At 36.0% G+C, this 14737-nt stretch overlaps 2 protein-coding genes across 6 annotated transcripts in view; one reads left to right on the forward strand and one right to left on the reverse strand.

Moving 5' to 3' along the window:
- Positions 1–11514, reverse strand: part of LOC135212111 (uncharacterized) — a 210308-nt gene extending 198794 nt beyond the window's left edge. For 2 of the 5 annotated variants that reach the window (XR_010313820.1, XM_064245507.1), the window contains exon 1: positions 11063–11509. The gene's annotated coding sequence lies outside the window, so the exon portion shown is untranslated. Of the gene's footprint in view, positions 1–10159; positions 10536–11062 lie in introns of those variants that run through there. The other 3 variants (XR_010313821.1, XM_064245505.1, XM_064245506.1) reach the window with 3 other exon arrangements.
- A 281-nt stretch (positions 11515–11795) lies between these two features.
- LOC135212114 (probable ATP-dependent RNA helicase DDX49) overlaps positions 11796–14737 on the forward strand; it is a 131715-nt gene continuing 128773 nt past the window's right edge. The window contains 1 exon segment of the mRNA XM_064245511.1: positions 11796–12020. Coding sequence (XP_064101581.1) covers positions 11849–12020 — 172 coding nt within the window. The 5' untranslated portion in view covers positions 11796–11848.

Here is a 14737-nt window from a genome sequence, read left to right on the forward strand (position 1 = left end):
AACTAAGGCCATTCAGCGCTGAATCAGAAATTGACAGTAAAAGGTTTGAAAGGTGTTACAGGAGGAAAACCTCGCAGTTGCACAATGAAACAATTGTTACGAGAGGGTGGACAGTAAGATGGAAAAAAGCGAATATGAACGGAGGTACGGTAAATGGAATTAAAGGGGTTGCAGGTAGGGGCAGAAGGGACGCTGCAAAGAACCTTAATTGCATCGACTGAGGTGCACTGACGGCACTACTCCCCTACGGAGTAGCCTTTTACTTAAAAAAAAAAAAAAAAGACGACTGCAAGGCAGCAGCTGTCCTTTTAGTCGCCTTTTACGACACGCAGGACCTACGGTGGTAGTATTCTTAAACCTCACCACAGGGTGGGCTCATTGCTCATCATTACTCTCTATGTGTATACATTTGTTATTTGATACTAAATCAATATTTTTTGTACTCAGGCAATCACCTGACAAGCTTCACTTTTGAAACTATGTTCTGATCAAATATATAAAATCAGCATTTGCCTATATTCATATCATTGCAAAATAAGTCCACAAGTCTACATTAATTACACAGTCCATGTATCAGACAACTACTCTGATCATCCAAACACTAGCTGTCATATTAGGAGCCTTGTGCCAATAATAATTCTCATGTTAAAGTTCTCAATACTTCTTGGAATAACTTGACATTTTGTCAACCTTTTTGAGTTAAGCCACTGCATTTTGTTCTCCACCACATACATGATTTTTTGTGTTTTTGTAAAAATCTTATCCATGAATTTAACAAAAATGGGATGAGACAAGTCTATTCATAATCATGGAACGGTGATGTTGGATAATTCTGTTTTAAGAAAGTGTTTAAATCGTTCCCCTTCCCCCCTTAAACTGTAATAGCAACATTGCTCGGTGAATGTTTATGACTAAAATTAAAAGGATAATCACAGGGCAAAATTAAATGGTGTCTCCTGTGGTTCGTTCAACAAGAGAATTGACCGGGAAAACCCTGCACTTCTGAGTAACATTGAAGATTGTGGTTTCTCGAATTTTATTGATTAACTGAATGTACTGACCAAGATGATTCTCCGACTCTGAAAGAAGGTTAAGATTAAATTGTCAGTTTTGGTGCAAGAGGTGGTAACTCGAATAATTAAGCTTCTATCCCTTTGCTAATTGCATTTGGAATAATATCACAGCATGGAATTAAACGTAATGAATGATTGGAATCACAATCTCTTTACGAAGTCGTTGAATCACTTATATTTCTTTTAAAAAATCAGTCAGCCTTCAGTAATAAACTGAAGTATTACCTAGCCTGTGTGCTTCTCTAAATGGTAACTTCTACTATCTGTCCTGGTTTTCCGATCTAATGATTAAAATTACCGGTTGGAGTGATATAATGATCTGGGAACTAATTACGACAGCTTTTACTATCACCAAAGTAATTATCTTTCCCGAGTAACTCAACACCTCAGTGACGGAAGAATTCTGCTGAATAGTTTTTTGACTGTTTACGTATAAGAAGGACCTGGCACAAACACACGCACAGATATATATATATATATATATATATATATATATATATATATATATATATATATATATATATATCCTTAAGGAAGAAGGGAAACGAAGACCTCCATTCTAACAAAATTATTGCCGACGTTTCATGATAATCGCATTTTCAAGGCTAAAAAAGAAAAAAGAAAAAAATGCACCATATAGAATCAAGTATTAAAAAACTAAAAATAAAAAAAATAAAAACTCACCAAGCGAAATGAAAGAATTATAATACTGAGAAAACAGAAAATATGTATAAAGGAATTGAGTATTTAATATTTATATATAGCTTGAACTTTTGAGGGTTATCTATCTAAATACTTACATATAGCTTGAACTTTTGACAATTATCTATCTATCTCCATATATAATATATAAACGTACATAACTTTCACTATGCCAGAACCAGCCGTATTCACGCAAATCGTTACACAGCCCCAGCCTTTTTCCTTTATTTTTTCCCCCCATGGGCGACAGTCGCCTCCAGCTTTGCTAACATGCTAAATCTCTCTCACTCCCTGACACATCACAGAAACTTCCAAGGGGCGACATCGCTAAGGAGATTAGCGGATCGATTTGGTCCCTAGGCGAGTTTCCTGAGAGAGAGAGAGAGAGAGAGAGAGAGAGAGAGAGAGAGAGAGAGAGAGAGAGAGAGAGAGAGAGGCGTTCATCTGCACGAAATTTTCCTTGTCCCAAGATGATGTATTCAGTTATAAAATAAGACTATTTTATCACAGACATAAGTACACACATACATACTTGCAATCACTTTGATGGGGTTAGATCCTGGACGGTGACCATTGGGAATTACAAGAAAACCATCATAATTATGCATAGTAAATAAAAAAAAAAGGGTGAATCTATAGGATTTTGGGGGGCTCAAACTGCAAGGAGCAGATGACCCCTAATAGTGGAGATAAATAAAGTCAAACCGTTGTCAATAAATCTAGGAATTGAGAGCTATCAGACCAATCGTATGTATGGCTACAGGCCCCGACGTGACTAAGAGCAGGCGCCACCTGATAATAATCAGAACCAACCTCAAAGACAAAAAGCAAGGGAATGAAATGGAGTTGGCAGTAATGCAAAGTAGACAGGCGTCCCTGTGACAAACACATGCAGACCAACATTGGGCAATAATTCCAATGGAATGTCTTACTATAAAGACCCGTCCACACGGTCGAACTTTGCCTGACAGACTTTGTTCGATGTGACTTCAGAAGCAGAGAAACTGAGGATAAGGTTCTGACTTTTCCCGCTTCTGACGTCACATCGAACAAAGTCTGTCGGGCCAAGTTCGATGGTGTAGACGGGACTTAAGGGAGACAGAACTACAAAGAGAAATACATCACGCAAAATTCAAAAGGTCAAGAAGAACATCAAAGACACTGCATAGTCTGAACCATGAACAACTAAGAACTCAATCCCAAAATCAACCAGGAACAAAGAGATCATTTTCGATCCAGAAAGAGACCTGGATGTAAACACGAAAGTCGGCCATGTTGTAGATCAGCTGTGTTGATCAAAAGTAATGCAGGCAATCATGATAAGAAAGATTTTTCGGAAATTCTCAATGATACTGAACCTATTACTCCTTTAAACATGGTAAACACTTGGTGTGTTTGGATGCCACAACAGGTCGAACAGACAGAAAATCTTATTACTCAGTCCGAGCTGTTGTGAGAAATCAAGGAGATAAAACACAAGAGACAGTGAAAGTAGAGCACTGGATTTCCAGGATAAACAGGGCTAATTTTCAACCATCAAGACATACGAAAATCTTCTCAGATTACTTCAGTAGTGATGAGTTTCTTAATTGTTAGTGTATTCAATAATAATGGTGAATAATTAAAAAATCCTGGGCATAAATATTTCACAAAGTAATTCATTAACAGCCACTGCATTCTCTGTCAAATGATAGATGATATACAGCCGCTAAAAAGTTATTTTGGTAAAATCTTTAAAAAAACTTGAAGTATAGTGGATAATGAATTACGGATTTGTTAAAATTGATATCAAATCAAAAGTGCACAAAATGGTTAGTGTTCTTGGATATTTCCCCCGAATGGGTAGGTTCTATGTCCTGGATGGGGTGGGACTATGATGATCTGGCCTGAAATTAAACTATGCAATTTTAACAAAATACGTGAACTGAGAGTCTGACTTGCGCCAAGAACAACTTGCAAAAGGAAATCATCTTTAAAACAACTGACAACGAGGTCCCAAATGCACACAAGGACAAGAAATCTAAGTTTCAAAAAACCCTGGAAAAATCCCATGTCATCAGTGTCCAATAGTGTCAACGTGTCGCTCAGAAAAAAAAAAAAAAACCTTTATTAGTCAATTCGATTTCGTCAATATCGACATTCATATGAACTACAATATTACATATGTCCAAAATCGCATTGACCACTTAAATCTATGGAGGGATATTTATTAAATCGCATCTCAAAGTGTAACAAGGCAACTATTCCATTATTATTTACAAGTTTGTTTATTTTTATTATATCGTTCACGCACTGCAGGCGCCAGAGATTCAATGTAATCAATTTTCTGTTCGTGAATTGTCATTCCTTTCCATTTTTCGTGATATGGTTCATAATTCCTTAGAATTACAACTAAATTTGATATTTCCTTTGTTTACAATGCTTGACCTAAAAGATGACGGCAATGTACAGCACAAAGAAAAGATAAAACAATTAGGCTACCGCACTGTACAGATATATTCACCATCTATTATAAGAAACCAAAGGAAGCTGACCAGGCACTAAGTATAATAATACCACTGAAACCAATTATCTCAAATATGCTGCAGATAAAATGGTAGGCTAACACAATTAATAGAAGCCAAGGTGAAAATAACCAACCCAAGAACACACCAGGCATGGGTCGATGTACATGAGACGGTACTTGTGGACAAGTACAAGTACCGAGCAAAAGAACAAGTATGCAAGTACAAATACAAGCACAGAAGATTTGCCTGAGACTTAAGTCCAAGTACTTAACAATGTACTCAAGTACAAGTACAAATACATTTCAACAGATTTTCTATTATTATTAGTGATATGTTTGATTTAAAATCAGTAGCAAATATCTAATAAAAATTTCACATGCAAATATGTAATGGAGAGAAAATTTGGTGCTATACTATAGCAGTCTTTATAAAGAGAAGCCTCCCAAAAGGATATAGGCAGTCCCCGGGTTACGATGGGGGTTCCGTTCTTGAGACGCGTCGTAAGCCGAAAATCGTCGTAAGCCAGAACATCGTCAAAAATCCCAAGAAAACCTTACTTTTAATGCTTTGGGTCATTGAAAACTATGTAAACTGCGTTCTTATTGCATTTTTCATCAAAATAACCTTCAATTATTGATTATTTTGCGTTTTTGGTGTCATATTTCTTCTGCCAGATCAGTGTTGTAGGCGTCGTAACCCTGGAAATAATTTCTGATGAATATAATTGAAAAGCGCCTTAACCTCGGAACGTCGTAAGCCGAACCCGTCGTAACCCAGGGACTGCCTGTATACCCGAGTAGCTCTCACAGTATAAGTCAGTGAACCTTAGCCCATAGGGCCGAAAAGAGGTAAACATAAAGCGATATTCATAGGGTTTAATGAACAAGTGATCAAAATTGGTCAAAATAAAAGCTCTTTCAAACGGGCATCATGAAATTGTTGAAAGTAAAATGGTGAAAAAGAAGAGTAATAATTTATCACACTTATCTTTGAAGACAGAGGATTATAAATGAATGGAAGAGGCTCTACGTTGAAAGCGTTTCCTTGTGCATAAGAAATCAGTATAAACCGAAGCTGGCGAATTTGATCCTATGAGCTTTGATTAAATCATGGTGGCCAGAAGAAAAGTGGTCTGGAAACATGCACACCCTAGCCTAGACTATAGCATTTCACGTGCTTATTGAGAAGGACAATTGTTTCAACCGCCTTCTCATTTTGTTTATACCTCTCCGATTTATGGAAAGTTTAGTGTATAAAGTATGATGCATTTTAATTATTTTTAAATAGGTTTTTCTAGTGGTTTTGTTATACGATTAGTTATGCAATACAGCCCACTAAGTATGTAATGTACTTAAAAAAAGTACTTAAAAGTACTTGATTTTTCAAGTACTTTTTGGGCAAGTACAAGTACATTAAATTTTAAAATCTCAAGAACTGTACTCAAAATTCTGTACTTAAGGCCAAGTACAAGTGTTTGTACTTTCACTTGGACCCATGCCTGGCACACACCAGAGAAAGAACAGGCATTGAGAAAGAGGAAGAATAATGCAAGAAACATGTATGTTGACTGGAGAAATCACAAGTGGAAATATATAAAATGCAAAAATAGGAAAGCAATGAAACCCTAGGAAAGAGGTACAGCCAGACTGAAAAAAGAACACCAATAATTACTTTTAGATTATAAAAAAATAAATAATGCAAAATCACCACAGTTATAAAGGTTCAAAGATAAGAGTCGAAGCAAGTGGTCTAGAAGGTCTTTGACATGGGCTTTCACTCATTCCTGATAAGTGTGCTTAAAGATATATAGAGTTGCAGACTATTTAATAACCTTACTCATTACCATGATGCAGCACCTGAAGACAACTTTAACAACAGAGGTAAATATCAGAAGGGGGCATCTTCCAATGCGATTTACTATCACCAATACTGTTCATATGCTCTGAGATACCAATGACAATGGCCCTCTGGAAAATTAAGAATGACTGCCAGCTTTAGATTCAGTTAAATTGTATGGGACATTTTTTTAGAGCTTGGAATCCTCTGTATAAACCAGTCCACATCTACACTGAAGCTATGAAAATGGTGTCGGGCATTGCCAACTGAGCAGTAGTAAATAGAATAAAAGGAAAGCCTGTTCATTATGAAGAAATCCAATTTCTAGAAGAGATAATCATCATGGATATGGGAGAAAATGGTTACAAATACTGTAACTGTAAATCCTGGAGGATAACAATATCAACCACCAATAATTACAGAATTATCATAAAGGGAATACTTCTTCAGAATTGGGGCAATATTACTGTACAGTTGAACCTCAATGGTGGAAACAATGTGAAAGCAAGATACAGTAAAGGAATAGTAGTGCAAAAATGAAAATCTGGAAAACAGAGACAGAAAAACAAGAAATCTGAACTGTCAATGAGGCACTACATCCAAGAGCAAGCATGAATAGGCTTACTCTTCAAAGGGAAAGAGGGATGCAAGATGTGGAGGACTGTATCAACATAAAGAAAGAACACTTGAGCAGTAAATTTAAGTTAAATATCATACAGAAAGACATGAGAAATGGGAAAACAAACAACACATGGCTGCACAAGAGGTAGACTTGGGATGTAGCTAGAGATGGCAGTTGGCTGACTAGAATAGAGTTCACAAAAGAAACTGAAGGCACAAGACCAAGATAAATGGCCATATATCAACATCACACATAAGCTATAAATGAAAACGGATGATGATAATCATTAAACACATCAAATGAATACCTAGCATTAATTCAAAATTAATACTAAGAAAACTGCCTACTACATAGACAAAAGGTACGATCATGTACCAGAAAGTGTGAAAAACAAAAATATCTAGGTACTGACAGACAAAGCATGTAAGGACGGACTATGAGATACAGGCTCGAAGACCAGACCTAATCAAGGTAAACAAGAGAAAAAAAGTATCCGATAGATGCCACTGTGCCATGAGACACAATAGTGGTTATGGCCAAAGGCAAAGTTAAGATGGGAAAGTGAAAAGATCTAACAATGGAAATAAGGAAACTAGGGTAAGCTGAAGTGGAAGTAGTACCTATTATCCTGGGAGTTTAGGAGTAATCCCAAAGGACATCCACAGGAACCTGGAGAGGATTGGATGCACAACCTCAAACCAGGCTTGCTCCAGAAAAGGACTATTAGGAGTACTACTGAGATCCTACGACAACAGGATAATAAGAGTTCATATGTGTATTCTCAAGGGACAGATTGTCAACGCGACTCCAAACAAAAAATATTATGCAACCTCGTAATGTTTGAGAAGGAAAAGCAAGGTTTCCAGAGTAGTGTATATATATATATATAATATATATATATATATATATAATATAATATTATATATCTATATCTATATATATATATATATATATATATTATATATATATATATATAACATGTGTGTGTGTGTGTGTACACACACATGCAGGCAGTTCCAACTTACGAGTGACTACGACGGGTTCGGCTTACTACATTCCGAGGTTACTACGCTTTTCAATTATATTCATCAATTATTTCCATTATTACAACACATGTTCCGTGGTTAAATCATAGATGTAAGAGTGATCATCTGTTTCGATTTTCTCTAGAGCCTCTCATCATTAGGGGTAAGGGCTTTTACATATTACATACATACCAAAAAAAAAAAAAACATACATACACACACACACACACACACACACACATATATATATATATATATATGTATATGTATATATATATATATATATATATATATATATATTGTGTGTGTGTGTGTGTGTTTTATATAATACATATAATATATATATATATATATATTTATAATCTTTTCAAGTTCATATTGTTAGTTTAACTGATGTTGGCGATCCTATTGGCAGATGATTCATTTTAATGGTGAGACGAGTACCCCTCAATTGTACAAATACCCGAAGCTCTCTCAACCATACCATACATGTCGAAATTTTTGTATCTGGTAGCCTACACGACACAAATTTCATTACTGTTACAGCATGGTAAATAGTATGGGAAATAACAGCAAAATTTTCTGTGAAGCCAAGTTGTCTTTTCAAAAGTAACTACCCGTACGAATTAAGGATTCTAAAAATATGAACGTATCATTATAGCATTGGATATCTGATATCGCGGGCGAGTAAATTCCTAGGCTCATTCTCAAGAAAGTATCCTGCATTTCAGAAGATCCGGCTACAAGATTCGAGCTAAGAGGCAGCTAACGACGACAAAACTAAGAAAGAATGGCCCCTATCATGACGCAACCACTAGTATTTCTAGTACAGTAGTACTACCATGGTAGTTTTTCCACATCTGAATATTACTTATAAATAAATTGCCTTTGTCACTTGAGAACTGTCCACAGTCACCAGCGTTTAAGGATAAAATGCTCTGTCCAATTATATGGCTTTGTATTACTTTCGTCTTTTCATGAGCACAACACAGTACACAATATGTGCATACACATAATTACTATCACGAGAAGTTTCAAATGAAATATTAAGGAGAGAAAAAGTTAAGACCCACGGGCCACAAAATCAAACTTCCACAACATGAAACTAAACTCAATACTGAAAGAGTCTAATAAAAAGAAGGAAAAAAAGACGCTGCCATTCAACCAACGTACAGACGATGACACAACATCACAGGGGAGAAAAATGAAACCGGGCCCCTTTTGATAACAAGGAACGGAAATTAGTGACCGCGAATCTGCAAGGACGCACAGAGCACGCACTCTAATAATGGCGGTGAAAGAATCTCCCATCGTTTGCGCTCACGTCTTTCCATGAGCCATAAACATCATAGTAAAACACAATACTGGTAGTTTAGCCTAGGTCAATTATATAGTCATTTTGTATGTGTTGTCTGGACATCTTAAGAACGGAAGGAGGTAGTATTAAGCTGAAATGATTTTTTTAACAAGTTTATTAGGTAACCTACATACATATATAAATGATAAACTTTCACAGAAATAGGTTTAAACGTCTCCTCGTTTGCTATGACATGCATCCTACCAAAGTGCACTTAATATCAAACTACTGTTGCGAATCGTGTGAATATAAAAATATTGCGGTTGTTTGAACGAGACAAATATTCGTCAGATAAGACAAATCTCACTCATTTGTACCCACCCACCCAACGCTCCCTGGCATTATTCATTATTATGGTTGCTAATGCCACTGAATGGCGGAGATATTGGCTACAAGCATACATACATACACACATGTAATATATATATATATATATATATATATATATATATATATATATATATAGTGATATATATATAGGTATATATAATAATCAACGTAGCACGAAGGAAACGTGATTCTGAGTATCACAAAATCCACGTGATTTGGCGAGTGAAAACCGGGATTTTGAAGAATTACTTTCGTGTATTATATATATGTATATATATATATATATATATATATATATATATATATATATATATATGTGTGTGTGTGTGTGTGTGTGTGTGTGAGAGAGAGAGATTAATTTCTGTTAGTAACACCCGGCTTTCTGTTCTTCTGGAGTTCTATTAGAGCACTTAAAGGTATACCCCTGCATTCCTTAACCTTACACTAACAACGGATTGATGCTTATAAAACACTTGCGCTGTACCTATTATCTGAGGATGAGAAAAAGTAGCAACATCGTAACACCATCGCTTTCCTGGCCATACCCAATTAATTTGCCGTTCATAAGCAGTTTCAAGTGGTCACTTCGATTTTAAACGATGTAAAAAGTCATCGTTTACAAATGCAAGACACTAATTGAATTGAGCAAGAAGGCAACTAACTACACGCAACCTTAAGAACTCTAAAAGTGTAATAGTTACACTTACCATATAACGGGCACTTCAATGAATTTGAAATCACGTGACGTGCCTATATTCTCGTTAATCTTTTACAAAGCTAAACAGCTAGCGATCACATGATCACACCAGTTTAACGGTCCCATTCAGTCACTTGTCAATGAGACAAGCTTAGTAGAATTGAAGAAATGTCTTACTTTTTATCCATGTGTTGTGCTAGGTAAATGTAACTAAACATTCAAACACTAATTGAAACAATCACTGACTGTCCTACACAACAAATGAAACCAACAATATTTAACGCATGCACTGTACTTCAATCAAACATATATTTTCAATTTAATCGAATTTCACCACAAATGAGAAAAAAAATCACAAGAAACGATATGAAGTTAACGCAACAAACACCCAGTTCCAACTGCCACTAAAAATAATTTAACAAATAACGCTACATCTGGCAACACAGTCTTCCAAGGAGATGATAATTCATACGGTATGATGAACTGCGATAAATGCATTGCTTATATTTCGTCAATATGATATTGATCTAATAAAACTGACAGTAAAACATATAATTTATCAATTAGACCCACTTAAATGAAAACATGGCAGGATATAAGATCATGTCTTCCACTAAATAAAAAATATAATACTAAAGGGATTCAAGATAGTGGCAAGAATGTCAGTGGCATCTTCTTGGGAGAATACCTATAACTACCCATTACCCAATACCCGCATTTCAGTGTGAACTGGACACTGACCAAACACCCCTGAAAAATCATACCTGTACTCCTCTGTTAACTGTACGACTCAAGACGTTGAAAGCAACGAATACCTAGTCACATCTCAAGAATGTCATGAGAATACAGAATTATAGCATACCTATATGTAGCGGAAACGATGTGGTTGGAAATAACAAACAACGGATCTTACCATCATGTCAGACTTGTGAGGAATTGCCAATCGAAGTCCCTAATCCAGCAAAATAGCCAACTACTGATCCTTCATGTCGTGATTTCACATCCTAGTTACTACTTTCCTCGCCGTTCATGGTAAACTGTAAAGAATGATGAAGCCTGAGGGGGACGTGTGAGGGGAATCCTTTGGCAGGTGCCAGTTATCATTTATAATATTGATTAGAACATGTCGTACTAAATTTGGTAGGTCAGAATAATGATGTATAACGGAATACAATGAAAATTAACAGAATATGTGCATTACAATGCAATATAACATACAAGTAGTATGTATTAAATGCCGAGATAGTGGATAAATGGCAATATGAGTGACGTTTGTGTATACGCAGGCGTGACTTTAAATCAGCCGCGCTTCTGATTAATACCACGTATTTTTTCCGATGAACCAATGGGATTCAGTCAATTTCGGTCAGCTTTACTAGATGAAAGATTTGCAGCTAATTATAATTTCTGTTTCGTTTCGCTAATTGGGCAAGAAACAATAATTGTTCATTGTTTACGTCTTTGCAATAATGTTGCCATCATACAGGTCTCGATAACATATAATGTGTCTTATAATTATCAATAAAAACTATCTAAAAGGTGAAGTAAAAAGCAATAATAATGTTAATTATATGATTATTGAGTAATTCTTATTGGATATTTTATTATCATATCAATGAAAACTTTTATTCCAGAAAATAGAGCTTAGAGTGAGAACTGAGAAGTAATACTAAACAATATTTCCACCAAACTCACTCACATGTCCATCCGAGATGTAAACATTACGGCATGTCTAGATATTGAAACTTCTTTTGTTCTAAGAAATTTAAAACTTACGATGTCGGAGCTTGTGACAGACGAAACAAGAAATGCCAAGTTTGCGGACTTAGGAAGACTTCAGCCATGGCTTTTGCAACAGCTGGATACTTTAAGTAAGTTTTAGACAACCGAAATGACGAAGTCTAGCTTGGTTAAATGTAGGGTACTAGGCTACCTAGGTAGTGATTAGTTAGGTACCTAGGCCTAGGGTCAATAACCGAGTGGACTACCAGGGCCAGTCTTGTCCGCACGTTGACCCAGCTTCCAGTAAAAGTACTTTAACACATCCTGACCCCAGAGATGGACACCATTTGCGAGTCATGGGTCGTGGAAGTAACACCTCAAGACCTCTTACTTTTCTCTCGAAATAGGGTAAAAAACCGCAGGGTACAGAGTGGACCATGTACAATCAGCGTGAACAATCCCAAAAAAGTACATTATAACGCGTCCTGACATTGGAGATGGGCATCAGTCGCGACTTGTTGCTGGTGAGAAACGGAGCTAAAGACCTCTACTCTCCTTTCGAAGTAAGTATTATCTCCAAAGTTAGAAATTAAGGCCAAATTTAAAGCATTAAATAGAGGGTAGTGAAAAGGGTGTCCAACGCAGTGCAAATCTCACCAAAACGCTTTCGGAATTTTTACTTACGCTTGAATATTTTAGAAGATTGACGCCATCTCAATGTTTGCGGAGTTGCTTGTGTCAATAAAGTAACCATTTCCTGTGATAAATCCGCACACCACTTGTACCCACAGATGCTGGGGCACTTTCATCACAACAATCGGAAAATGGTTTCTCATCGGCTTGTTTGTTAGTAAACAACTGTTTTGGTAGAAGACGACGAAGAGTGCACTTCGACAATTTTTTAAATAAATAGTAAAACATCAATATTTTACATTTTATGATGATTAATTTGAAAATATTCGTTATTGAAAAAGTAACTCGATTCTGACTCAAATTTAAGTAATTATTTTTTGGAATTAGAACGTTCTTTTAAGTCCTGTATTATGACGTCACGACATCTTGACTTTCGTACCTATTGTAAATAATTGCTTTACTCAACTTTCTTGCAGAACAGTTTACCAGTTATTCATGCAGATTATCAGCTCTTCATGTAATTGGTATAATCGTAATGCGCATATATATCTTTTATTATTTACTTTTTGGATATATGAAGATGTTTTACTGCCGGATTATTGCCATAGTGTGACCCAATCGTTTTCGGTCCCTGGGCCTCTGTTTTCGCACCATAAGAAATTATGGGGCCGAATTTGCAATGACCAGAAAGTTGTTAAAAGAGGAAAGTTAGCATTGAGGGGCATAGGTTTTGATTGAGAAAAATACAAATTTATTCAATAGCTAGCTTGTAAAAAATACTTGATTACAAAAAACTTGATTAACAACTAAGCAGCATACCTACTTTGGGTTTCAGAGACAGTGCAAGCACGTTTTTGGGCAATACCTATTTCTGTAACGAACACTCGTTTCAGAACGAGATTTTACTATAGTGCATTACACCCAGTGCCGTAATTTATAAGGGTATCAAGAATCACTAATCGTAAAGAATAACGACACTTGTCCTTGTACCAGAGACAAAAACTCCATTATCCAGAAATGGATACGAACACGCGTAAAAAGCTCCACCGCCACCCCTGTCCTTCTTCCTTCGCCTTCCTTTCTCTCTCTCTCTCTCTGTTGCCAATTGGTATGTGTTCACCCTCCAAACTGCGCATAAGACTACACAACAAAAAAAAAATGTTGAAATTGGTGAAATTAGGCTATGTATTGGAAGTATATATACATAAATATTAAAGCAATTTTATCATTATTGCATTACTATGACAACTAGAATTCATGGAAACAGTTTATAATAATGAATCAGCGTATGTGTGAAGCCTCCACTAATGTGGCAACGATGATTTTGCCATTCTTTGCATACAAACATTAAAGGTTACATTTATTTCTGGCATACGGTTATTAAAGAAATTCAAAATACTAATATAGACTGAAATCAATGAAAAGTGCTAGCAAAAACAAAAAAGCAAAAAAAAAAATATGTATATAATCCACTTATCTGTAGTCGTTCCTCTATGGTTTTCGGCAGCCAGATGTACGAAAACGTTAGAAACATTTGATTGTATCTACTTTAGAAATGTCTGTAATTTTTAGGGGTAATTTGGTTGCAGAAAAGGGATAATATACATGAATTAAATTAAAATTTTTAAATAACAAAGTAAATTTGAACTAAATAACGAGTAAAGTAAACAATTTAGGGAATAAAACTGTGCAGTTTCGTCGTCTGCTGTTCGTAACTGTGTTTGTGGCGCGCGCTTAGGAACCAGGAACAGCAACTTGTTTAAAGTGCAATGTGGAGTGAATTGAGACCAAAATGTGTATAATAACAATCAAATAAGCACTGTGGAGTTTCAGTTGTGATGGTAGTAAGGATAAAAACCACCGATTACAAGGTAAGAATGAATTCAGTTCAAACCATGACCCCGGGAATAAAAAGTTTCATACTTTCAGTAATATAGGCAACAAAATGTTGTTTTATTGTACTGATTACAACTGCAATCTTGAGTAAGATAAATAAACGTTACATGCATACGCTAACATTGTTCAAATGATTGCTGGGAAGGCTGGGAAAGATGATTGTCGTCACTGATCAGAACCTGTACATCCCACGGTAGCTGCCATATTGGATTTCAAAACTGCCTTGAAAACATATTTTACGAAGAGAGTCACATGCTTATTTTAGTTCGTATGGGGCTTTCATATATCACAGGTGTCAAGAACGTCCGTGCAGATCTCCTCAGTCGGCAAGATCAAC

Source organism: Macrobrachium nipponense, chromosome 40 (genome assembly GCF_015104395.2).
Source record: "Macrobrachium nipponense isolate FS-2020 chromosome 40, ASM1510439v2, whole genome shotgun sequence".
Taxonomy (NCBI): Eukaryota; Metazoa; Arthropoda; class Malacostraca; order Decapoda; family Palaemonidae; genus Macrobrachium; species Macrobrachium nipponense.